General features: G+C 40.0%; 1 protein-coding gene across 1 annotated transcript in view; it reads left to right on the top strand.

Annotated features, from left to right (window-relative positions):
- NETO1 (neuropilin and tolloid like 1) overlaps positions 1-25745 on the top strand; it is a 120570-nt gene extending 94825 nt beyond the window's left edge. Inside the window, exons 8-11 of the mRNA XM_084778027.1 lie at positions 12052-12165; positions 16952-17513; positions 18478-18552; positions 19207-25745. Of these exons, the coding sequence (XP_084634153.1) occupies positions 12052-12165; positions 16952-17513; positions 18478-18538 (737 nt within the window). The 3' untranslated portion in view covers positions 18539-18552; positions 19207-25745. The remainder of the gene's footprint in view (positions 1-12051; positions 12166-16951; positions 17514-18477; positions 18553-19206) is intronic.
- The last annotated feature ends 1429 nt before the right edge of the window (positions 25746-27174 follow it).

The raw sequence follows: 27174 nt of genomic DNA, 5'->3' as shown, positions 1-27174 counted from the left end.
AGACACAGATACACACACAATTAAAAATAAAAATAAACATGTATAATTACCATCTGTTTATGATATCAGACAATCGTTAATCAATATGGCACATGCCACTGCTTTAAAGATAACCCTTGGCTATACTACGACTCAGGTGTAGTTACTATAAATTCACGGAACCAGAATCTCTCCACCCAGTACTTCTCAGCTATTGACTGATATTTTGTTAAAATTTTTAATGGGTAAATCCTCATTTTCACAATGTCCTTGAGCAAGGTAATGTTTTTGCTATTGTTATTTATTTATTTATTTTTTTGTCAAGTTGACATGAAACTGGAGTCACCTGGGGGAAAGGAAAAGTAATTGCCTAATTTCCTCCATCAGCTGGCCTGCAGGCAAGTCTGGGGCAGGGAGGGGGGTTTCTTTTCTTATCTTTTCTTTTTAATATTTATTGATTATTTATACAGTGGTCTACATGTACACCTCAGGCCAGAGGAGGGCATCAGGTTACATCATAGAAGGTTGTGAGCCACCATGTGGTTGCTGGGAATTGAGCTCAGGACCTCTGGAAGAACAGTCAGTGCTCTTAACCTCTGAGCCATCTCTCCAGCCCCGGGGGTCTCTTAACTAATGATTGATGTGGGCAGCCCTAGTCTACAGAACTTAGTGCTACCTGTTGGCCAGCAGGAGGCTGTGAGTAAAGCGGAAGCCAGTTGAGCAGGCCAGTGAGTGTGCAGGGCCCTCCATGGCCTCCGCTTCAGTTCCTGAGGCCAGGATCCTGCCTCAAGCTCCTGTCTGACTCCTCATCGGTCAACCTGATAGGGACAGGACAGCCAAACAAATGTTTTCCTCCCTAGCTTGCTTCCAGTCCTGTGTTTACCGCAGCAGCAAAGAAATCAAATTAAAACAGCCCCTCCAATAAAACATTGGCAGTTTCCTCATGGGATTATACTGTTGAGTTCACTTTAATATTTTCATAGACAGAAAAAAAATTAAAAATAAATTAGTCTTGGCGCATTTGACGGCAAATGCTGACACGTGATGATCAGGTTAACCTAGCTGAAAGCTGTCCACTTTATCTTGTGTATGAGCTTCCTGTTGCTGCTGTGACAAAAATTCCATCCCTTCAAACTAACAAACTTATTGTGTTGTATTTCTGATGTCAGAAATTTAGTGAAGGCTTGGCTGTGCTAAACTACAGTGCATTGTGGTCAGTCCCTGGCTCCTGACTGGCTCTTGGTGGGTGTATTTCTCCTCCTCATTTCTAGTCTGTCTGCTGTACTTCTCAGATGTTGTTCAAAACCAGCAGCAGGCTGCCACGCCACGCCCTCTGCCTTGCTGCCTCTTTGCCCTCTCAAGGTCGCCCCACCCAGATAATCTAGGACCGCACCCTTTTCTTGTAATTTCTAATCTCATGACACTTGTGAATTCCCTTTTGACCTGCAAAATAACATTCACAAGGTCTGGTGATTATCACATGGACAAATGCAGAAACTATTTTTATGTAATATAATATTTTTTATTTTAATTAAAATCAGTTTTCCTGTTATCTTTTTTTCCCTCCAACTCCTCTCACCCCACCTCCAATCTCTGTCAAGTTGATGGCCTCTTTTTCTATGATTATTATTGGTGAATAAAGATGTAGCTTGGTGGGATGTTGAGATATATATATATATATATATATATATGTATATATATATATATATATATATATATATTACTACAATTGACTTATTTCTGTTCAGATAGTTATATAACTGAGGAGTTCTTTGATGAAAGTATGAAATTGACAGTTGAAATGGCTTGAAGGCTGCATGTGTTCAATGTCAATTAACTGGGATGTATCTAAACACAGGCCCAAATTTTATAAATTATAAATAAATTTATAAATTATAAAAAACATGTAGTTCCTTGTCTGTATAAAGAAACATTTAAATTAGTAGATTTCATTATTGCAAAACAACAGCAAAGCATCATCAAATGGATATTATTTTGGCAAATGGGTATGTGTTTATAATATCAAAATTAATGTGAGACAGTTTCAGAAAAAACATCCCAAGCTAGCCAATTACAAAAGGTTTGCTGTTAAACAAGAGCTGTAATAGAATAATGAATATTTAATATAGTATCTTGACATGAACTGGCTAAATTTACCGCTTTGTTGTAAGGAATGACTAGCCTTGTCCACAGGCCCCTTTCCAGAAAATGAAAGCAATACTGTAGAGCAGGCGAAAGGCTTAAATGTGTTTTGTCCAAATGTAGGGAGTCAAGGAAAATTATATAAGATTACGTAATTGGCAATCTCCACCTTTCCCTCAATAGTCCCTTCGACTTCCTTACTCCTTTGTTTCTTTTCAACCTTTTCTTGACTTCAGTTGTACCATAGAGAAAATAATAGACAAAACTCTTTAATATCTGAGATTTGTTTTTAATGGGCTCTTATTACTGACTCAGTCATTTAACTCAAATCACTAGAAAGGTTCTGTATACACTAAGTCCATAGAATAATAATACATATGAATCTGCTCCTTCAGATTTTGAGGCCAAAACAACTGCTTTAATTTAAAGCAACTTAGCTTCAATTTGTATTCATGGACGATCTCCCTTAACATATTTTAGAGTAATGTAGACCAGTGAAGAGCAGGAGTCTGTGGATGAGAGGTACAGCAGCAAAGTCACTGGGCTTTTAGACTCTTTGGTAATTAGATTAGATAGATAGATAGATAGATAGATAGATAGATAGATAGATAGATAGATAGATGATAGACAGATCTGATTTTGGTTTTGCAGCCATTTTAGTTGACATTTTTCAATTAAAATGCATATTGTTTGCTTCCATATGGAGAAAGAAGATTGCTGTCTTGTACTGTCAGCCTTTGAGGAGGTCCAGTCAAAGTCTCTAGGCAATGTGGCCTGGTAATGTTTGGCACAGTCTTTGTTTACTGTTGGTTCTTCTGTTGGAACTGGAATGTTCAGCAGCAAAGCCAAATATTGTACCTTTGTAAGAACAGTGTGTTTAAACTAACCAGTGGCTGCAGACACGTATAAATCGGTCACAAAACAAGCTCTGTACCAAATGTGCAGGGCCTAATAATAACTCCAGTGCAGAGCGATCCAACATCCTCCTCATTATAATTGTGATGTCTAATTGCACAGAATGAATAAATCATCATGCAGCTGAGTCAAAGCAGATATGATGATGGCATAAAAGTCTACAATGACTCGTTGGAGTGAAAACTGGAGTAGCTGTCTTGTGATGTGCTTCACATCATAAGAGAGGAAAGAACTTCTCTCTGCCTATGGAGAAAATGCATACATGAAGTTATTATTTCATTCGTCAATACAATCTTTAACAGTGAAATGTGACAGTTTTATCACAAGTTTTGGGAGGAATCTAATAATTCTGTGAGATTAAATTAATGTTTACAAGCAGAATTTGGGGTTTTACATAAAGTAATTTAGAAATATATTTCTTTTCTATGACCATGCTTTGTAAAAAAAAAAATCATGTCAGGAATGGAGAATTTTGGAAACATTGATTTTTTTCAAGACAAATAGAAAGATTATAAAAAGAAGAGATGCACAAATATCTATCTGGAATTAGTTTGGTCAACATTTTTCAGTAAAATGTCATTAATTCTAACTACAAAATCTAAGAGTCATTTTTAGTGTACAATATGATAGCAGAAAAAATCTATTTGAGGGGGAAATTGTGGCAGCGATATTGATGTCTTGATGTGTTTATGTTTGATTAAGCATGAGTCAACCATGCATGTGTAGGTGTGTACATTCCTGAGGTAGTACAGAGCCCAGAAGAATGGGCCAGGTGCCTAATAGCTGGTGTTACAGGAGTTTCAGGGATGTGCAGCTGGTTTCGCAGATGCTGGGGTCCTAGCTCTGGTCCTCATTCTGCCCAGCCTGAGTCCTTCATTACTGAGTCATTCCTCCACACCTTTATTTTATCATTTTTACCATTCCTACTCGACAATTACAATAACACCATGACACCAGCAGTATTAAATGATACATTTTAAATCTGATTCTGAGATCTAAGTGCATACTTTGCTATGGCTTATAGCTGTTTTTGATGATCTACTATTAACCCCCATTATTACTACTAAGAGGGAAGCTCACTAGAACAGAACCATTGTCACGCCTTAGCGAGGATTTGGTACCTCATCCCCACTGTCCTGCCGGAGCGAGTTCTACTCTGTGTGGTCTGCAAATTATCACACGTGAAGCACACAGAAAGTGGTACCTGTTGTGCCTGAGGACTAGCTTAGAGTTCAACTCCCCAGCACGCAATGTAAGTCAGGTGTAGATATGAGCATCTGTAATCCCAGCATTGTCAGGCAGGTCCTGGGGATTCGGCTGCCCAGATAGCCTGGACAAATGATGAGCTTCAGGTTCAGTGTGAGACCGCGTCCCCAAAGTTAGATGGAGAGAACAGAAGAATCCATCTAACATCCTCTCCTGCCCTCTGCATTTGCAGGCATGGAGGCAGGGAAAGCACACACACACACACACACACACACACACACACACACACACATACACACGATACACAGATACACAGACATTAACACCCATGTCCACACATCCACAGACATATAGACATACAGACACACACACACACACACGATACACAGATACACAGACATGAACACCCATGTCCACACATCCACAGACATATAGGCATACAGACACACACACACACACACACACACACACACACACACACACACACATGATACACAGATACACAGACATTAACACCCATGTCCACACATCCACAGACATATAGACATACAGACACACACACACACGATACACAGATACACAGACATGAACACCCATGTCCACACATCCACAGACATATAGGCATACAGACACACACACACACACACACACACACACACACACACACCCCACAAACACAAGTTGCAGAAGTCCATGGATACAAGGCTGACTCGAGTCACTTCAGAGAGTTTAGGCTGAAAGGCTCAGGGACCAGAGCGTCTCTTATCAGTGGCAGGAACACAGAGGTGGGTGTTGTTTCTGAGGCTGTTTTGAGTGTGTTGTTGACTTAGCTTTTTGAGCATGATCATCAATAGTGTAATTGAGAAGCTGCTGATTTTTGGTGGTGATTAATCTTGTTAGTTTTCTGAATTAAAAAAAATTATTTCTATGAGTTTTCTGGTGTAGTTTACAATGTTAAGTATAGGATTGAATGTAGGGTCAAGCCATATGCAAATAGGAATGACTGCTTTCTTTTCCTATATTATTATTATTATTATTATTATTATTATTATTATTATTATTATTTTGTCTCTCTCTTGCTTGATTATTCTGGCTAAAACCTCAAGCACTGTAATGAAAAAGATGTAAGTGGAGCGTATCCTTCCGGATTCTCATGTTAGAGTGCTATTTTTCCACTCTTTAGGTTTTTCATATTCATACCTTATTATGTTGATATACAGTCCTTCTACTCATAGTTTATTCTGGGATTTTATCATGAAGGGATGTTGGACTGTGTCAAAGGCCTTTTCTACATCAGTTAACATTATTGTGTTATTTATTTCTTTAAGTCTGTTTTGTGCTAATTACATTTATTGAATTGCATATATTAATCCATTCTTGTGTCCTGGAATGAAGCGGTATTGTTCATGCTGTTTGATTTTTGATGTGTTGTTCAATTCTGTTTGCAAGTATTTCTAGAGATTTGTTTTTTTTTTTTAATCTCATCCTGTTCAGCAAGAGAAATTGGTCTCTCTCTCTCTCTCTCTCTCTCTCTCTCTCTCTCTCTCTGTGTGTGTGTGTGTGTGTGTGTGTGTGTGTGCCTGCCTAGCTCTTTCAGTGGCTTGTTAATGATCTGTCTAGTTTGTTTATATCTTCTTCATTTATTTTTGGTGGATCATCTGTGTCTAAAATTTTATTTGTTGCTTTTACATTTTCAAATTTATTAAAATATATTTTATAAAATGTGTTCTAATAATTCCCCAAATTTTAAAGAGGATTATCAAGAACATAGATAGGGCACAGGCAGGATTAAAGCATGGGTACAGTCACAGTGTGATATGTACTTCAACTGGTGCATCATTGTTATTATGAGCCCAAACACTATGCTACAAGTAAGTACCAATCAATTAGGCAATGGTAAAATGGGAGAGAGAGAGAGAGAGAGAGAGAGAGAGAGAGAGAGAGAGAGAGAGGAGAGAGAGAGAAGGGAGGAGAGAGAAGGGAGGAGAGAGAGGAGAGAGGAGAGAGAGAGAGAGAGAGAGAGAGAGAGAGAGAGAGAGAGAGAAAGGGAGGGAGAGAGGGAGGAGAGAGAGAAGGGAGGAGAGAGAGAAGAGAGGAGAGAGAGAGGGAGGAAGAGGGAAGAGAGAGAAGAGAGGAGAGAGAGAGAGAGAGAGAGAGAGAGAGAGAGAGAGAGAGAGAGAGAGAAGAGGAGAGGAGAGGAGAGGAGAGGAGAGGAGAGGAGAGGGAGAGAAAGAGAGAGGAGAGAGAGAAGCTTAAAGGGTGCTAGTGCTCCTTAGAAGGGTGAAAGTCCATTTCCATGACTACAGCCATATTCAATTAGGATGCTAATTAGAATTCCAAGCAGAGAAGCTATGTAGGAATTGAATGCTCAAAGCAAGGCTACTTCTCAATTTCCAGAGCCCAGAGTGAGTTGTGAGTCTATGGCTTAGGCTCAGACTCAGTACAAATTAACGGGGTCTTTGTAAACAGTATGTCTAGGTAAAAAGGACATAGAGGAAAAAGGCCTGAGCATCTAAGCATAGAGTCTTCTCGGGCCTGGTGTAGGGCTTGGAAGAGGATAGGAGATGATGCTCTCAACAAAACTGAGCCTGATGGTTACTGAGTGAAACAACTGAGTGTTCAATTATTCAAGCCTTCCCATGCACTACGAACTCACCGTGAGTCTGTTTGTCAAATGTAGATACATATCACATATACATGTTTATAACTGTGTGGAACTTTTCCCATTTTTCATCCAAAACAACAGTCAAAGAGCTTCCAAATCACCTTGAAGATCAGGAAGTCTTAATAAGCCCTAATCTCTAAGGGAAGTTTTAAAAAACCACTCTAATCAAGGCTCATAGCCATTTGACCCAAGAAATAAAGAGGAAATTCAAAAGTTCTCAGGGCATTTCCTCCTACTCAACCCCACACACCCCTCCTTCTCCTCCTCCTCTTTTCTCTCACAGGTCTGCAGGAACTTCCCTGGACTTAGAGACAGAGGACACGGCAAAGCAGAACTGGACAAATCAGAAGTGTGCTGTGCATGCGAGTGTGTGAGTGTGTGTGTGTGTCACCATGCCGGGTGAGCTCTGGAGTTAGCAGAGGTTGAATCACTTAGAAAGCAATTTGAAGGAAACAAGAAGGAAGGTAAACATGAGGAGATGACAATACTGCAGCCACAGTCACATCCTGAGTACTGTCTGAAGCCCTTGTTTGCAGACATGCGCTCCTTTCTTTCCTTTTCTCATTGTGGCACGATGGCTGGGTGACTGGCTTTACCTACAGTGGTAGATTTATTACCTCTGAAATGCATGTAGTTGAAATATTAGCATCTCAGAAAGAAATGTTTTATTTAACATTTGATTTACTATTTACTGAATTTTTGTGTTTTTGAAGAAAGAAAAGACCTTAAGAATATGATCGAGCAGTTACAGAATTCACCATTAAAATAGTAGCTATAAATCGAAAACCTCCTACGTGTGGAACTGAAACTGTGTTCTTGGACATAGGAGACACACGCATGTGCACACACAAACACAAACACACACACACATGCATGCACACTCCCACATAAACACACATGCACGCACACACACCAGTCTGATTAGAACTCTGATATTTTAAGATAGGAATTTTAGAATAAGTAAGCAGTATTATTGCTTAGGCTCTGCATCATCCTGTCACCCTCTCTCTTCTAAGGAGGCAGAACAGCGTTGCTATGGCCCTTGTTCCTTTATCTCTGAAGAGTCAGTAGTCTTGAGGTGGATGAGTGTTGCCTGCTGCCTCAGCAGGGCACTTAATGGCCCTGCCTAAGTTTGAAGTCTGGTAGAGGCCTGCCACCTTGTGGATGCAGTGTACACACATGAGAATTCACACAAAGCACTTGTCAGTAAATATATTTCATGTTCATCAATTATTCTTAATTGTAACTATAGAGGTCCTATGAGAACTGCCTTTTTGGTAGCACAAAAACAGAGATGGAAATTGACTTTTATGATCAATATTTTATTTTTATTATTTATTTGTTTATTTAGGTTTTTTGAGACAGGCTTTCTCTGTGTTAGCCTTGACTGTCCTGGACTTGCTTTGTAAATCAGGCTGGCCTCGAACTCACAGCGATCCACTTGCCTCTGCCTCTTGAGTGCTTGGATTAAAGGCATGTGCCATTACACCCGGCTGTAATACTTTATATTTTTAATGAAAAATTAATTTTCTTCCAAATAGTTTTCTTCCAAAAGTATATGTACATATATATGTATATAAAATATTGAAATTTTCTCCAAAGGAGATAAACAGACTATAATCTCAGTAAATCCTAAAAATGACCTTTAGAAATAACCCAGAAATAATTCACATTTTACTTACATATTTCCAGTACATTTTCCATAGTGTTTTGGTGTAATGATTTTATTATTTGGAAAAAAATGTGTCCGCATAGATACATTTACAACTAATCTGTATTTCCTTAGGCATTAAGACTGTGTGGCCTATATAATGAAGTTTTAACACTAAGGACATAACTCTTCTTTGCCCTTTAAATGATAACTGCAATTATTTAAAGTAAAAAAAGCGAGTAGGTTCTTGCCAATGAACCTTCTCTGGATTTGGCTCCTACTTGACACTGAGCATCTCGGGAGCCCTGAGTTACTCACCTCTGCCCTGTAGCTCACAGTGCTCTTCTGTTTCTTAAGTGAGAAGGCTGGGTGCGATTTTCTGCTTCTACATAACTTATCTTGAAGTATTTGGATGAATATTCAGTGAATAAAATTTAGACTGCATTGAAGGTACCTATAAATAAGTCACAGTACAGATATATTCTTTATTTTTCTGAATTTTTGAATGCTTTTTATCACAATTAAATGGCAACATTGTCGCTTTGATCAATACTCAATTCCATAAGAGCCCAATAGTTTACAAATATATATACTGAGGTTAAAAACAAGATAAAATATTTTCTAAATTAGCTAATATTGTCTTTTAAAGATGTAGCCAAATATCTGTAGTTACAATTTAATAACAAAAATGCATGTTATTTTAATTGGTCTTGTTAAAGTGTAAAACCAGAATATCAGAAGTAAATATGTATACTTAAGCTATGGTCTTTTAAACTCTGTATTCTTATTCATACATATATGCTAAAAACTTACATTTGTCTTGATATTTAATATGTATAAGCTCTATTTTTGCTGTTGTTTTTTCTAGATTTGGAGCATAGTATTTTAAAATGTGGCACTATATTCAAGATACAAAAATAACTGGAAATCTCATTTTCAAGATAGTCCAATATGCATTCTCACTTAGTGCAAGGCAGTGATCAGTGATATCTCAAAAAAAAAAAAAAAACCACAACACAACACAAAAAAGCAAACAGAAAAACAAAAATATTTACTTTACAAGTTAACAAGTGAAGGATAATTTTAGCTACTTTACATTACCTTGTGTGTCTCCTCATTGTTGCAAGATTGTTTCTGTTGTATTGATTTCTGATATGTTACTTATCATGTTGCCAAGGACGTCTTGGCCTCCTGAACCTACTCTTACTGTTTCTCCATTGCAGTGTTTAAAGACTTGCCTTACACCCTTAGCTCTGAAAGCTCTTAGCTCGTTTTTCATAATTATCTCAGTGCAGTATTTAGTAAGACAGCTGGCATGTATTTACCATTTGCCCCCATGGGACACACAGTATCAGTTTTACAGCATTTAAAGGTTTAGAGAGATAATTGTCATGGTAGAATCACTATTCAACCCATTTTATAGAAAGTAAAGCAGAGTCACTGACCTGTGGCCAGCTCCATAACAAAACGTTTGAGAGCTGTGTGCTGGGAGCATGGGAAAGGCCTGCCAGGCTCTAATGCCAACGACGCTCAGTGTGCCCTACAATTCATAGTCAACCTTCTCATGGCCAGAGAAATCATCAGCTCTTACAGACCAAAGCAAAGCTCCTCCTGTTGACACACTCAGTCCTAGCCTGGTGCATCCTTATAGAACAATGTCGTTTTTCCATACTTACAAAATTTAGTTGTGTACTAACATGTTATAGATTTGCTTTATAGCCATGACAACACTTGTGGGCTGTTTTTGTACTTTTTCTGTTTGTATGTTTGAGATAAAATAATTACACATATATAATATATAATTTATTATATATATGTATATATATCACTGAAAATAAGAGAAAAATATATACAGAGCTTTCATTACCTAGAATATTACTCAAGGTAAGTAGGTAAGTGATGGTGATTCTCACTGCTTAATGATTTAACGGTCGGTTAAAATGTTTTGACATTTCTGTATTTATTGTGTTCTCACTAAAACTGCAACCCATATAATAATTGATAACAACATGTTGATTAATAGCTTTCAATCAGGAAGCAGTAGGAAAAAAATCACATCTTTACTACTTGAAATATAAATCTCAACATTCTTAGTGGCACACTATTACTATGTCCAAGGTAATATGATCCACTGATTCATAAATTTAACTTTTTAAACTGATTTATCTAATATATCAATTATAATATCTGTAAGGCATTGTGGAAGGACAAAAACAGCCAAGTATCTTAAAAGCATTCTTTACCTCATAGATAACTGCAATCCAGAGCAATTTATCAGTACTGTTTTACACATAAACATTTTAAAATCACTCTAATCTGTTTGCAGAAAATGCCTTTATATCTTGTGTACAAATTTTGTCAGCATTCATTATCTGTGTGGCAGACCATTTCAGTTCTGCAAAGTCACTATGGTTGGCTACAGAAACTCAAATTTAGTTCCATATTAAAAGACAAATTTTTGTAACAATGTATCAAATCATTAAATTTTATATTATAACGGATTTACACACATCTTAACAATTCCCTAATCTAACAAAGTGTTAAGCATGATACTTTCAAATGACTGCCATGGATTCTCTGCTTTTTATAGCTTTTCCAGACAACATTTTATTTGTTGTATTTTAATAATGATACAAGCAGATGTCAACTGTGAGAAGTAAACACCACTTACTGAGAAGGCCAGAGCAGGAGTTGGCTGTGCTCTCTCTCTCTCTCTCTCTCTCTCTCTCTCTCACTCTCTCTCTCTCTCTCTCTCTCTCTCTCTCCCTCCCTCCCTCCCTCTCTTTCACCCCTCCCTCCCTCCTTCTCTCTCGCCCCTCCTTCCCTCCCTCCCTCCCTCCCTCTCTCTCACCCCTCCTTCCCTCCCTCCCTCTCTCTCACCCCTTCTTCCCTCCCTCCCTCCCTCCCTCCCTCCCTCCCTCCCTCTCATCTCTCTCTCTCTCTCTCTCTCTCTCTCTCTCTCTCTCTCTCTCTCTCTCTCTCGTAAGAGGATAAGCAGAATATAATTTTTTTTTATTTTTTGCGGTTGTTGAAGATTATTGTTTCTGGATTTCTACAGCTTTTATTTTACATATTCTAAAGTGTTATGGTGTTTTGGCTAATATGTTTTTCTCTCAATAGTACTTTTCAGGCATATTTTTAAAATATAACCCCTTTGATTAATGCTCTTGTACAGTCGATCTAAGTTTATGTATATAGGCTTTCAGTGTAGAGCATAGCACATACTATTACAAAAGTTTGCTGAATTGCATGTACTGATGTGGGTGTAAACACCTTCCAGTAATCTGAGCACCTGTGGAATACCAGTCACCAGGAGTAATGATTATTGTGGCAACTTTTCTGAGAAGCAAGCGATATGTCTTGTTGATGGCTTATCCTGATTTCTGTCATGTTCAGACTTTCAGTGACTGTAATGTGCGGTAGGGCGCTGAATATGGCTTTCTTCCTTTGTCATGCTCTCTCTTTCTCTCTCTCTCTCTGTTTTTTCCTTTAGCTCCTTGTGAAGGCAACACATTCTTCTGCCACAGTAACATGTGTATTAACAACACACTTGTCTGCAATGGGCTCCAGAACTGTGTGTATCCCTGGGATGAAAATCACTGTAAAGGTAATGGACTCAGAGCTGTAGAGTGGAAATAGACTGTATCTGCATCAGTCTTGAGAAGCAGAGCATGTGGCTTTATTTGTCTGCATATCTTTTTAATAATTTACTTTTATTATTTATGTACATTGGTGTTTTGCCTGCATGTATATATGCATGAGGGTGGTAGATCCCCTGGAACAGAGATTACAGACAGTTTTGAGCTGCCCTGTGGGTGCTGGGAATTGAACCCAGGTCCCCTGGAAGAGCAGACTGCTAAACCACCTCTGCACCCCTGCATTTGTCTCATAGTAAGTTTGCAAACAGTTTCCCTTGTCATATCTCCGTGTGCCTGGAGATCTCCTCATTTATACAGACACTGGCCTCTTTACATTCAGGAACTCTAGCTAAATGTACCTCATGAGGATGTGCAGAGCCACATGGGGAAAACAGTAGGTAGCCATGGAGAGCCTCCCTTCTCTATAACATCATTTTACCTTCTTCCATTTTTCTTGTCTTTTTTTCTAGATTTTTCCAACTCACATTTTGCACAGGGTCTAGAGATAAAATATTTGGAAAGATAATTTCTGTTTTCAATTAAAGCCACTCCTATTGTTAACAAAGTACTTTTTTCATCTCCTATGGAACAGTTCCCAGTGTCCTTGCCCTGTGGGGCAGCTAAAAACCAAAGTGCTGGTAATTTAGATAGGAATCATTGGTTGGGTTATGGTACATTTTAGTTAACATTTTTTTTTTAAAAATTCACTATTGAGACTGGATGTTAAACCCTCTACAAAGAAAGATAAACAAGGAACCCTTTCCCACTTAAATTTTAGGATGATCTATCAACATACTTCCTGCAAAGAGAAGCAGAGAAAAAACCCACCCAGTGCCCATTAACCCACAGAGTCAGTTAGAAAATTTGTCAAATGGAAACTATTTTGATGAGTGTTAGTCACGACATCTGTCTAAAGAACCACTGGGAGTAGATAAGTAATTAGATGCTTTCTGACTCATCCACACATCATAGTGTTAGCAAGTAGCCATCAACCTCAGTCTGTTGCGTGTAAGACTAGGGGACAAAATGAAAACAGCAGTCAAGAAAACATGCTTAAAGTTCATTATAAAAGCATACCACCTCTTTCTCAAAGAGTTAAACCATCTTCAAAATCTTAATTAATTTTCCTCTGATAGCAGAACTTACTTTTATGAGCCACATGATAATCTGTACAGATCCTTTCCCTGGAAGTATCACTTCCCACAGGCTGACTTCTTTATTTTTTTTTCTCTGTATTTTTTTATATTCCTCTATTTTATTTTTAATTTGTTCACTTTACATCCACCACCATCCCCCATCTCCCTCAACCCCCATCCCCCCTCATACTCCCATCCCCCCTCATACCCATCCCCCCCCTCATACCCCCACCCCCCTCATACCCCCATCCCCCCTCATACCCCCATCCCACCCCCACCTACCCCCATCCCCCCCATCCCCCCCCCCATCCCCATCCCCACCCCCCCACCCCCCCATCCCCCCCCCCCATCCCCCCATCCCTCCATCCTCCCTCCTTCCCACCCCCTCCTCCCACCCCCCATCCCCATACCCCCATCCCCCCTACCCCCCCCACCCCCACCCCCCCCACCCCCACCCCCTCCACACCCCCATCCCCCTCATACCCCCACCCCCCACCCACCCTCCCACCCCCCTCCTCCACCCCCATCCCCCCTCATACCCCCCTCCTCATACCCCCATCCCCCTCATACCCCCACCCCCCTCATACCCCCCATCCCCCCTCATACCCCCATCCCCCCCATACCCCACCCCCATCCCTCCTCATACCCCCATCCTCCCTCTACCCCCATCCCCCATCCCCCCACCCCCACCCCCACCCCCCCACCCCCACCCCCTCAACCCCCATCCCCTCACCCCCCCCCTCATACCCCCATCCCCCCCTCATACCCCCATCCCCCCTCATACCCCCATCCTCCCTCATACCCCCATCCCCCCTCATACCCCCATCCCCCCTCATACCCCCATCCCCCCACATACTCCCATCCCCCCTCATACCCCCATCCCCCTCATACCCCCATCCCCCCTCATACCCCCATCCCCCCTCATACTCCCATCCCCCCTCATACCCCCATCCCCCCTCATACCCCCATCCCCCTCATACCCCCATCCCCCCTCATACCCCCATCCTCCCTCATACCCCCATCCCCCCTCATACCCCCATCCCCCCTCATACCCCCATCCCCCCTCATACCTTCATCCCCCCTCATACCCCCATCCCCCCTCATACCCCCATCCCCCCTCATACCCCCATCCTCCCTCATACCCCCATCCTCCCTCATACCCCCATCCCCCCTCATACCCCCATCCCCCCTCATACCCCCATCCCCCCTCATACCCCCATCCCCCCTCATACCCCCATCCCCCCTCATACCCCCATCCCCCCTCATACCCCCATCCCCCCTCATACTCCCATCCCCCCTCATACCCCCATCCCCCTCATACCCCCATCCTCCCTCATACCCCCATCCCCCCTCATACCCCCATCCCCCCTCATACCCCCATCCCCCCTCATACCCCCATCCCCCCTCATACCCCCATCCTCCCTCATACCCCCATCCCCCCTCATACCCCCATCCCCCCTCATACCCCCATCCCCCCTCATACCCCCATCCCCCCTCATACCCCCATCCCCCCTCATACCCCCATCCTCCCTCATACCCCCATCCTCCCTCATACCCCCATCCCCCCTCATACCCCCATCCCACCCACCACCTACCCCCATCCTCCCTCATACCCCCATCCTCCCTCATACCCCCATCCTCCCTCATACCCCCATCCTCCCTCATACCCCCATCCCCCCTCATACCCCCATCCCCCCTCATACCCCCATCCCCCCTCATACCCCCATCCCCCCTCATACCCCCATCCTCCCTCATATCCCCATCCTCCCTCATACCCCCATCCTCCCTCATACCCCCATCCCCCCTCATACCCCCATCCCCCCTCATACCCCCATCCTCCCTCATACCCCCCACCGCCATTGCCTCTGGGTCACATGCTTCCTCCCTCATCTGCCCTACTCCCCTGCTCCCCTCCCCTAGACCTCAGAAAGTGGGAGCCCTCCTCTCCTATCATCTGACCTCAGCCTATCAAGTCTCACCTGGACTAGCTGTATCCTCTTCCTCTGTGGCCTAGCAAGGCTTCCCTGCCAGGAGAAAATGATCAACATGTGGGAGCCAGAGTCCATGTCAGAAGTCATCCCTTCTCCCCGTATTGTGGGGCCCGCAAGGAAACTGAGCTGCCTATAGACTACATCTGAGCAGAGGGTCTAGGTCCTCACCATGCATGGTCCTTGGTTGGCACATCAGTCTCTGTAACATGTCTCACAGGCCTTTATTTGTTGGCTCCATCGGTCTCCTTGTGGAGTGCCTGTCCCCTCCAGGTCTTTTTACCTCGCAACTCTTCTGTAAGACTCTCTGTGTGCCACTTCCAAGTTTGTCTGTCAGTCTCTCTAGGAATCTGCTTCCATCCCCCGCTGAGCGGAGTCTTTCAGAGCACCTCTACGGTGGGGCTCCAGCCTGTTCCTTCTCTTCAACCTCCTCTGGTGTCTGTTCTATTTGCCCTTCTGAATGAGAAGTAAGCGTCCTCCCTAGGGTCCTCCTTGCTATGTAGTGTAAGTCTGGGTAGGTCTTTTTTATTTATTCCACTTGGGCTTTATTTTTTCTAACTCAGATATACATTTTATAATTAACATGGGTGAGTTTTCAACCTTTAGTTAAAAATATTCTAATTTTTCTCTTTTCTCCTTATGTGCATTTGTTTGATTACTTGACATATACATTTTTCTGGCACTCTGTTCACTTTTCTGCATTATTTTCCCCATATCATTTATTCCTCCACACGGAGACTTGTGGTTTTGCCTGCAGCCTCTCTGAAATACTGATTGACAACGGGAGGCCATCATTTCCCACACGCCACAGATGCTCGCTTTTCCTAGTAAACTCTCACATAGTTTGTTTTACTTTATTGTAATCTCATGAAATGGATTAATTCCTTTAATGCTTTAGTAATAATAACTATTTATAATTTGTTATTTCAAGCTTCTGCACTTGCAGATATTTTCTCTTGAGCACATTTTCCTGTGTCTCTGTGATCTTTTACCATATTGCTCACTTGCTATCCACTAATAGAAAAAAAAATCCATACTGTCATTATAGCAGAATTTTAGAAACCAGCTTTTGTAATAATTTTTTCTTTGGTGAAATATGTGCAAATTCTCTTGCTACCATTCAAAAATGTCTGCTGTGGTTTTGTATTGAATTATTCTTGGTATCAGAACGCAGTGGTTCCTATAACTCCAGTTTTCCCTGTCAAGCAAAAGTAGAGAGAGAAAGAGACAGGTATATCCTTTCCTGGTTCAGAATTTTAGACATCTTCTTCTAAGAAAACAAAATTACAGCTCAGGAAATTACCACATCATTCAAAAATGCCACATTCTATGTCTTATATAAATTTTAACATGTGTATGCATACGCAGAAACATACACACATGTACATGTCTATGTATTTAAAGTAGGGACATGAGCAATGAGATGGTTACGTTTAAGGACGGAGCATAGAGCCCCTGTGAAAAATAAAAGTTTTATTTTGAAGAACTGTGTAACTTAAGGCCGTGAAAGCCGTATGTGCAGCCTGTTTTGTTTTAGAGTTTTGCATTTGCACTTTGAAGGTGATATTAACGCACGGTGGGTTGTTTCTCCTCTTGTCTGTCTGTTGTTTTTCACTCTCTCCTACCTGCAGAAAAGAGGAAAACGGGCCTGCTGGATCAGCTGACCAACACCAGTGGGACGGTCATTGGCGTGACTTCCTGCATTGTGATCATCCTTATTATCATTTCTGTCATTGTACAGATCAAACAGCCTCGTAAAAAATACGTCCAAAGGAAGTCAGACTTTGACCAGACCGTTTTCCAGGAGGTGTTTGAGCCTCCTCACTATGAGTTATGCTCACTCAGAGGAACCGGGGCAACCGCCGACTTTGCAGATGTGGCAGAAGACTTTGAAAATTACCACAAACTGCGGAGATCGTCCTCCAAATGCATCCATGACCACCACTGTGGATCCCAGCTGTCCAGCGCAAAAGGCAGCCGCAGTAACCTCAGCACAAGGGACGCTTCCCTCCTGGCGGAGATACCCACCACGCAGCCAGTCAAGCCCCTCATTCCACCCGTGAACAGAAGGAACATCCTGGTCATGAAACACAACTACTCACAAGATGCCGCCGACGCCTGTGACATCGACGAGATCGAGGAGGTGCCCACCACGAGCCACAGGCTCTCCAGGCACGAGAAGTCCGTCCAGCGGTCAGTATCCATAGATATTTGATGGCAGCTAATACTGAAGACGGAAATGCTCCCGCAGCATTGTGCCATAGTCTCGTCTTCACGATTCCTGCCCTGGGAAAGAATGAGAGCTTTAAGCCACGGAGTGCCACCTCCCCATCCCGTTCTTTCTCTTCCCAGTGCTAGCCTGCTCTTTTTACATCCCATACATGTGCATGAAATGCACGTGAGTGTGATGACACGTGGGCACACAGACCAAAGACATTCTCTTTGTTTCTTTATATACAAAAAAAGTATTTCTATGAAAATAGGGCACGTCTTTAACAGTAGAAATTTATGCAACGAATTTGCCTCCACATAGTCCACAGTTGTTACTCTCTTCAGTACTTATATATTTTAGGACATAAAATTGTTTTCTGAAGTGGTTGCCTTATACAAACATAGATATATCATATTATTGAATATTTTTAATTCAAAATATTTTGCAATAGAATCTATTTTGGTAAGAAAATAAATGTATATTTTCCCACATAACATATTTATATTGAAAATTATATTTTATAATATTGAATGCTAAAACCACTAAAAATTTATATTTAAATATAGAAGTTGGGAGAAATATCTATTTATTTCTCATTTTTACACACATAACATGCCATTTGTAATATGTCAATGTTCCTAAAATGAGTAAAAATATTTGGACAGAAAATTTGAAATTAATAATGGATTACTTGGAAATTCCAACATACATCTAGTTGAATTATGCTGTGCTGCATGCTTACTATACTTTACCTAATTATCTAGATTTATAGAGTTTAGTCATGATTTCAATAATATCTAAGTTGATTTAATATATTTTGCATGCTGATGAAATGGCACCATTGTCATTGCTTCATTAAATTTAGGAATGATTTTTAAGTAAATATATGTGTTTATATTTTGTGCAAATATTACTTTGTTGAATGAAATAGCCATAACATTCCAGGTTCTGCCTCATTGGGTCTCTAAGCAAACATGAATCTGAATACAACACAACTAGGGTCTAAAACGAAAATTCAAGGTAAGCAAACACCCTTGGTACTTTCTTCTCTTTGTCATATCTTATTTTGCTTTGTTCCATTGTAATTATCTTATAGAATTTCAAGAAATGTGGTTTTTATTCATTATCTCTTAATCTACGTGTCTCGTGGCATTTTATATTTATAAGTGTAGTGGACACAATGGTAGTGGAGTGATTGTTCTTAGGATACATAGCTTTATAACACATGCTTTGTTTAATAATAGAATATGCTGATATTTCAATTGTAAGCAAAGATAACAAAAGCAGTGAACTTACATCTAAAGACTAGAATTAGAAACTCAGGCTTTTGAAAAATAAAATAAAATATTATTCACTCTTAAAGCAACTGAAGTAAACATATTAGACCGTCAATTACTGATATCATTTGACTATATTCTTTTAAAAGGCAACAATAAGCATTTGGTAGTATTCATACAATTTGCGTGGCCTTAGTTTTGCATGGACAAATAGCTTATCTCATTAAAATTAAGTGTGGCATGTAGATCAAATATTATGAAATAAAATTTGAATGTTTCACGCTTTCAAATTCTCATAACCTTCAGTTGTCTATATGTGCATCTATTTGTCATGAAATTACTTGATAATCTACATTTATTTTAGTCTAACTCATCTCTAATTAACTTTGCTTCACAGCTAATCTCCTCAAAACTCCTCAAGCCTACCAACTGTTCTTGAATTAGGAGACCGCGATCCATGCTCTGTAGGACCTTAATAAGTTGGTGTTCGTTGCATTTTTATTTCCGTTGGGAGAGGATGTTTTAACTGTGCTTTATTTTCAGAGAAGAACTATTTATACAAACATGGGGACTGCGAAAAAGAAAATTCTGTAGTGACATATGAAAAGTGGACACATTTCTAAATTCATCCCACTGCCTCTATCCAAACGTACCAGTTCCAGACATGTGTTGTTCCTCTGGCAAGACACCCCTGCTGCCGCGCAATGACGCGTCCATTCCCTGATTCGGTTGCTGATCACCAAGTGCTCCTTAGGTTTTAAATATATTCTAAGATTCACGGAAACTTGAAGAAGAAGTTAGTTCCTGATTAAGACTTCCCCAGCTTTACTTTTACTGTCAGTTTAACCCTTTGTTTCTATGTTGTTTGTGTGTTTGTTACATGACTGTACCTGTGTGGTCTGTGTGTGGGTGGGGGGGACACAACTTTGGGTAAACCTTGTGTTACATTTACGTTGTTCTCGTCATATAGACTGCTTGGCAATAGTGATCCCTGTGTGAATTTGAACAAGTGGCGATGGAAAAGTGGGCCATGGAAACATCAGCTGGAGCCTAATGGACTGCTGTACACACCTGTTGTTTTACTATAATGAAATTCAGTAAAAAAAAAAAATGAGTAAAATCTAGATTGCAATAAGACAAATATTTGCCCCAACTCTGTCTTTCTCTCTTTGTCTCTGTCCTTATTGTTTCTACGGACCCCTGATTTCCTTTGTGTTTTTTTTTTTTCAAGGGAACATACCGAGTTTCATAAATGGCTTTTTTGAAATCAGGTATTTTACCATTTAAACTCTACAACAGAATTTTGTTTGATTAAGCACTTAGCAATATGACTGAATTGACAGTTTGAGAAAATACCCTGCATGTCCGTACTGGATATTTAGGTTGGAAAATGCCCTCTTTATTAGACACATTGTAAAAAGCATGCATTCCCAAATATTGCTGTTACTCCTCCATTTCTTTGTGTCATATGCTTGCTACTTGTAACTTTTATATAAAAAATATATAAAGTGTATAATAATTTCCTAATTTGAGTTAAGAGAAATGTTTTCTTCTAATGTGATAAAAAGCAGAGGGATGTGAGTACATTGACTTATAAACTCCCTTATTCAGGGTTACAGAGTGTCTTTTAATATTGAGGTTCACTTCCCTAAATATTTACTTCTAACATCTTATCATTATTTTCTCCTCTTACATTTAAATAGTCTTCACAATCATAGACCGATTCAGAGTTACTGCCTTACACACACACACACACACACACACACACACACACACACACACCCCTAAATGCTTAGTGGTTATGATGTTTCATTAAAAAAACATTTAAACCCATATATCACACAGAAGTTCTGTTGACACATATGCATACTGTAAGGACTGAATGGAAAACTTTTCCAATAATAATTTGTGTACTTAGAAAATTTATTTTCAGAACTACAATATATCTGCCTACCGTCTTCAGATAGTCAGATTCTCAAGAATAAAATAATAAATCTGACCTTCAAATAGCAAAGAAATCTGCTTTACTACATTTTGCAAGCAGCCTTTACAATCTAAATGGATATTTTTTTCATATGTCCTTAATAGGAGGCCAACCTGGTATGTGTTAAAATATAAATTAAAACAACAACAACAACAACAAAAATGGAATTAAAGTGAATTGTAATAGAAAATTAACTAAAGAATTCACAATTATTTTAAAATTTTAATTTATCATAATTTATTCAGATTACATTCCAATTGTTATTCCCTCGCTTGTATCTCCCTGTTCCAACCCTCCCTCCATCTTCTGCCCTATTCCCCTCCCCTAGACCTCTGACAAAATGGGACCTCTTCCCCAACCACATGATTGCAGACTATGAGGTCTCATCTGGATAGCCTGCTTCCCCTTCCTCTGTGGGCCCCCTGGGTCTCCCCACCAAGGTGAAGTGATCATATCGGGGCACCAGAGTTCATGTCAGAGGCAGTCCCTGCTCCTGCTACAACCTTGAAGAATAAGCTGTCCATTGGCTAGATCTGAACAGGGGGTCTAGGTTCACTGCATGCATTGTCCTTGGTTGGTGCATGAGTTTTCTGCAGGCCCCTCTGGGCCTGTGTCTGCCAGCCTTGATTGTCTTTCTGTGGGACATCCCACCTCCCCATTCTTCCATACCACTCTCAGAGCTCTTCCCAGAGTCCAGCAGCGCGTTTCAGCATCTGCCCTGATCTCAAGTTGCATGGAGTCTCTCAGAGGACAACTGTCCTTTTTAAAAAAAAAAAGATATATGTATTGTTTATACATATACAGTATTCTGCTTGCATATGCACCAGCAGGCCAGAAGAGGCTGTCAACTCTCACGATAGATGGTTGTGAGCGTGTGGTTGCTGACTGAGAATAGAACTCAGGATATTTGGAAGAGCAACCTCCTAACCTCTGAGCCATCTCTCCAGCCCCACAATTCTTGAATATTGGGAATATAATCAACTTGTCTTTTAGAGTACTTTTGGCACAAAGACTTAAGTGCCAGGTGGCCTAACTGTAATCCTAGCTCCCTGAAGACAGAGAAGGACACCACACCAAGATACATGTGCATAAAAAGGAAAAATTTAAAAAGAATGATTTATTTGAATTGGTTTGGCAAATTGTCCGATAAGCAGTGTACTGATATAATGAGTACTATATTTCTTTAGCATGATAGATATTTTATACATATCACTTATGATAAAATTCACCTTTTTATGTTTGGCTAGACATATTATTTGTTGCCACATGTAATTTTGTGCCCATTAATTCAAAGTCAACACTCCAGAATTATCATGTAAATTAGTTCCACAATTTTGTATTATTTCATCTCTTTAAGAATCCTCACCGGACATTATTATCCTTGAATGAATAATCTCAATGTCACAGTGTGTTTCATTATACAACAATGAGGACAAGAAGACAAATTAGATGCATAAGTCACCATGCACCTCTCATGATTTTTCCAGTTCTTTCCAGATCTATAAAACACTACTAACCTGACAATTCTCCCTTTAAAGGCACTTCTACCCCAAATACACTGAGCAGACAGCTTTTTTTTTTTAAACACCAAACTGAATTAAGTATAAATATAAGGATGGATGATTCACATATATTTGATATATATTTACTCTGTGGAAAGAAAATCTCTCTTAGAGGATGGACCTCCTCAACCCAAGAGGATGGGTTGTGAATATTTAACCTACAGGTATTGACTGGTCAAGCCAGGAGACATGACCATTCCTGTTCAGAGTCCTGGATGCCTGTGGCTCACCCTATTAGAGATGTTAAGTCAAGTCCTGAATCTTGTAGTGTGAGAGTCCAGCCAAGCAATTGCGTATCTTTTGGAGCCCCATACAGCTGCCTTCATAACAGCCAAGAGTGAGATTTGTCAATATAAACAACACCTAATAAGTAACTACATCAGAATTTATGACTTTACTATCGACCCCTGGGCAATCTTCAGAAACGGGATGGCACTTGTAGTAGAAGGAAGGAGTGTTTCAACCTATAAGACAAGTTTAATAGTTAATGATATTTTATTCACAAAGTTCATTAACACAAACTAGCATAAAAGCTGTATTGATTCACCGAGGTGTCTTCAAATGCATCACTATGTAAGTTTGGCGACACTGATGGCTTTGGCTATGTGTTTGGATTCAGCTTTTAGAAGCTTGGTGGCCTCCCTCGTTTTCATGAACTACTCATGGCAACCTGAGGTCAGATTTGTACTTCAGTCCAAAGGCAGTGCAGCTGCTTAGCACAACGCTGATGTTCTCACTTCGAAATCTGAATTTTTCTGCACCTGTTTTTATACACACACAGGTTTTTATGCATGATTGCACAAAATAGATATGATATTTGATTTTTCATAGTTCATTTTAGTCAGATAATTAAAATGTGCTATAGACACAATTGGAGATCATGGTCACAAGGTCCTGAAATGAGAATCAACCCTGTCCTAGAGATGTGAATTCTTTTCCCTCACTTTTGACCTACTAAAAATATCTCAGAGCATTAACTGGACTAAAGATTTTGTGTCCCAATGTTTTAAGTTTGGCCTTTGGCATCATGTGAATATTCTCTTAGGCTTTGCATTAGCTACTTCTCTACATCCCAACAGGAAGTCAAGATTTCCTCACATGTTACAGGTCTTTCTTCTTTTGTTTTTAAATTAAAAATGGATTTCCCTGAACTCATGATACTAAAATGAAGTGAATAATTTCATTCTGAGTCCCATCGCCTTTGGAAAGCAACAACAAACAACACAACAGTGTTTGGTCATGAGAAAAATGATGCCATCTAATCTAGATGACGGTGGCTCTCTGCTCTGGAGGGAAATAAAGTAAATGAATTATTTAAATTTCATCTATATCTTAAATGGATATGATATAAACAGTGTCTAATGAGCATAAGGGAGAGGAGTTGTGCGTACATTCCTCCAATAAACAACTTTTATTTATCACAGCATGGTAAGAAAGATCAGACAAGAAATAATTAGATACATAAAAAAAAATAAATGGAACATTAGTTGATCAAAACTTCCTATCTCTTTAAGTTAACATGCCCTAGATCACCTTTAAATATTGAAGAAAGAACACTACATGACAAAAATAAAAAAGATGTGCTATCCAGCACTTATTCAGCTCAATAAATCTGCACAACTTTTAATTAAGAGTTATAACTATTCATTTTGTAAAATCTAAATCCAACAGAGTTCCAAAGGCAAGAAACTAAGTAACTAGTGACAAACACAGAACTCACTTCTTACCTCGGGGCACCAGCTTATGTGCTCTCTGTTGTTTTCCTAGAGAGGGAAATACTTTTTCCAACACAGCTTCGTTTCCTCACATTAAGAAACATAAACAAATGCAACCTTCGTCATGCTTCTGCCATTTGCTTGGAGAATTTACAGGATCCCTTATTCATGTGAACCAGAGTGATCATACAATCTCTTTAGTAATCGTAGTAAACGTGCATCCAGAACATTCTTTGTCCCCACCATCTTTTTCTCTTCAACTGCTGAGCCATGCTATTTTCCAGTCATTCATTGAAAATTGTTTGAGGGTGTCTCTTAATAGTCACTTATACTCAGACAAAAATTACAGCTGACCAGGAGGTATGATGTGTAAGTTATTTAAAATAAAACTATTCCTTGATACCACGTTATTAAACTTGGACTCTTTATTCACTTTCCTTTGAGTTAAACTTTATATCAGCATTGCTAGATTATTTATTTACTTACTTACTTATTTATTATTTATTTATTTGGTCTGTGCCATGTGTATGCCAAAACCTCTTCTTCAGTACATTTGGGAATGGAGATAATGGTGGAGATCGGTGGAGGAATGATGCTTAGAGCCTAAGAAGACATTTCTACTCTCATGTTTTTTACCATGTGGTCCATCTTGAAACACCAATTAGATTTCCCTGGGTCCCTATCACCCATAGAATACAAAAGTTAATTGGCTGTTGGGCAAACACAGTACAGATCACATTGCAAAATGAGTAAGGGAGAAGCTGAAGTATGAGGCACCAGAAGAGCCCTGTGAAGTGTAGGCTTCCTAAGGAGGCAGGGAGAAGACCGTTGCCCAAAGTGCATGGCGACATTTGTGTTTAGGGCAACTAAGTCCTATACCACCTCGAGGGGCGTTTATACTTGAGTTGAATGGTAAGTAATGAAGGGTTACAGAAAATGTAGTTCAGCGAGTAGTTGGAGTTGACGCTGTGTTTCTGAGCACATTATGTGCTTACCCAAGAATTTGCCCTTCGTCGAAATTTGCCCTGAGAATATTTTGGGAAAGTATGAATGGATACTTCTCTGAATACAGTATGTTTACTAAGTGGAATAGAGAATGGCACATAGGAAAGTCAATTAGTACAATAGAGAATAAGACCTTAAAGGTAACAGACTGTTCAGGAGGTAGGAGTATGTTTTGGTGTCCTATTTATTTTCTACAATATGTTATTTTAATGCTTATGGTTAATGAGAAAACATAACTGAGGATCACATGATGAAACCCATTCTGAGTGATTCACATGGAATCTTTTCCTTGGTCACAAGAAATGTGATTCTGTGAATAAAACTACTGCAAGCTATGTTGTTAGCTTTTGTGTAGTCAAGGAAACTGAAGTGGTTTATAACTTTTGTAAGTCCTTGTGAGAGTGATGAGCTCATTTCTCATTCCAAGCTGACTAAAGGCTGAAGTGTTGTTCACCAACGTGCAAATATAAAGTGTGTTAAGTAGTGTACTCCATCAAGAGAAGTTGAACCATATCATAATACCCCATAATTTTGTGTTTGCTTATCTGTAAAATGTGTGTTATAAATGATTCTTTTCACATGAAAGTGTGAAGACCAAATGATGATGTGCTGAAAGATATTTTTTTATATTCTATGATGCATTGTAAAAAAAATAAACCATTTTCCTAAATTGTGTGTAAGCTTCCTTTTACAATTAACCTGTTGCCTACACATCTGTAAGAAGAGCACTGAAAAGATGCTCTTCTCTGGATACAAGGCATGACTTCCAGAAGAAGCCACTGAGCCTGCTATCTTTTGGATGTCATTCCCCCAGGGCATCTTTCTTGGTACCATCACATCGAAGTGTGCTTTATCACTAATGAGCGTGAGTAGAAGCATGCCAGTGCTCAGCAGCAACCCCAGTGACCTAGCTGTAACTTGTGCACCAGGACAGAATGATGTGAAGGGGAAATCTTACCTTCAACCATGGAAAAGTGGTTCGATATCTACAGACAAATAGATAGTTAGGAAGGTAAGTTCAACCTCACAAGCATATTTATGATATTAAAGTTGCTACACTGCCAGTAATTTTTCCAATAGTTCAAACTTCAGTTGCAGCTCTTAGTACGTGTGTTTTTTAAAATGTCCTTGCAAACTTCTCAGTTTCACCTTGAGACACAGAAAAGGATAAAGCTGTGAAAGGAAGTGCTCATGAAAGCAGCCAAAGGCATGAGTGAATAAGTAAAAATACATGCGATCACAGGCATCAGAAAACAAAATTCTCTGATACCCTTATCGATTTATTCTTCCAGTCTGTTCTCTACAGTGGTAGAAAACATATGTTCCATAGGAGACTTTTGTAGCTCTGTGAATGAGTCATTACTGACCAAAACAAGTGTCTTTCTTCTGTGATCCCAATAGGTTATATGTTTTATATACAACAGATCGCACGTTCATTGTGCAGTCTCTTGTTTATATGAATCACTTTTTAAAGGTTTGTTCTATGTGGCCACATACAAAACTCACCTTCAAAGTCCCCTGCGTTGAATCGCTAGGACTCTGCCAGGCATTTTCCCCTCCCAGCTGACCAGCTTAGATCAGCTGACCCATGGAAAGCTCACTTTAGGATCTTCAGTCAGAGGTCAGGAAATGGATATGAGAGATACTGGAGAACATCAAAGACTGTTTGCTGCCTGGTTCCATGTTCACTTCATCTCTGCCCCTGCATATTGCTCCTGGCTACTCTTCAGCATGAGTCTCAGGTTGAGTGCCCTCCTAGGAGCAGTATGTGAGGCCCCTTTCAAGGCTCATAGGTTCTGAGAGAGCCATTCTCGCCCTGCTTGTTCCCTCAAGTGTAGGAGACATGGAAGGAAACTGACAACTATCTCATGACAATCAAACCTCCTGTTTGGTTTTCCCATTCAACCTACACAATTGGTTCTACTAGTCTCTTGGCACATTTGATGTGCTTTACACCTTAAAGAACATGGAAGCAACAGTGAATTTTAATTGATTTCCTTTTCTCTTCCTGATGGAATTTTGAAATTCTTGAGATAATGTTGCTTAGTTTATGACAACTTTGGCTAGATGAACTGCCTACAGGAATGAAGTATTTGACA

The sequence above is a fragment of the Acomys minous genome, assembly GCF_964271855.1.
Source record: "Acomys minous genome assembly, chromosome: 4".
Classification (NCBI taxonomy): Eukaryota; Metazoa; Chordata; class Mammalia; order Rodentia; family Muridae; genus Acomys; species Acomys minous.
Note: the sequence above shows the minus strand (reverse complement) of the source record. Positions and strands in the feature narration are given on the sequence as shown.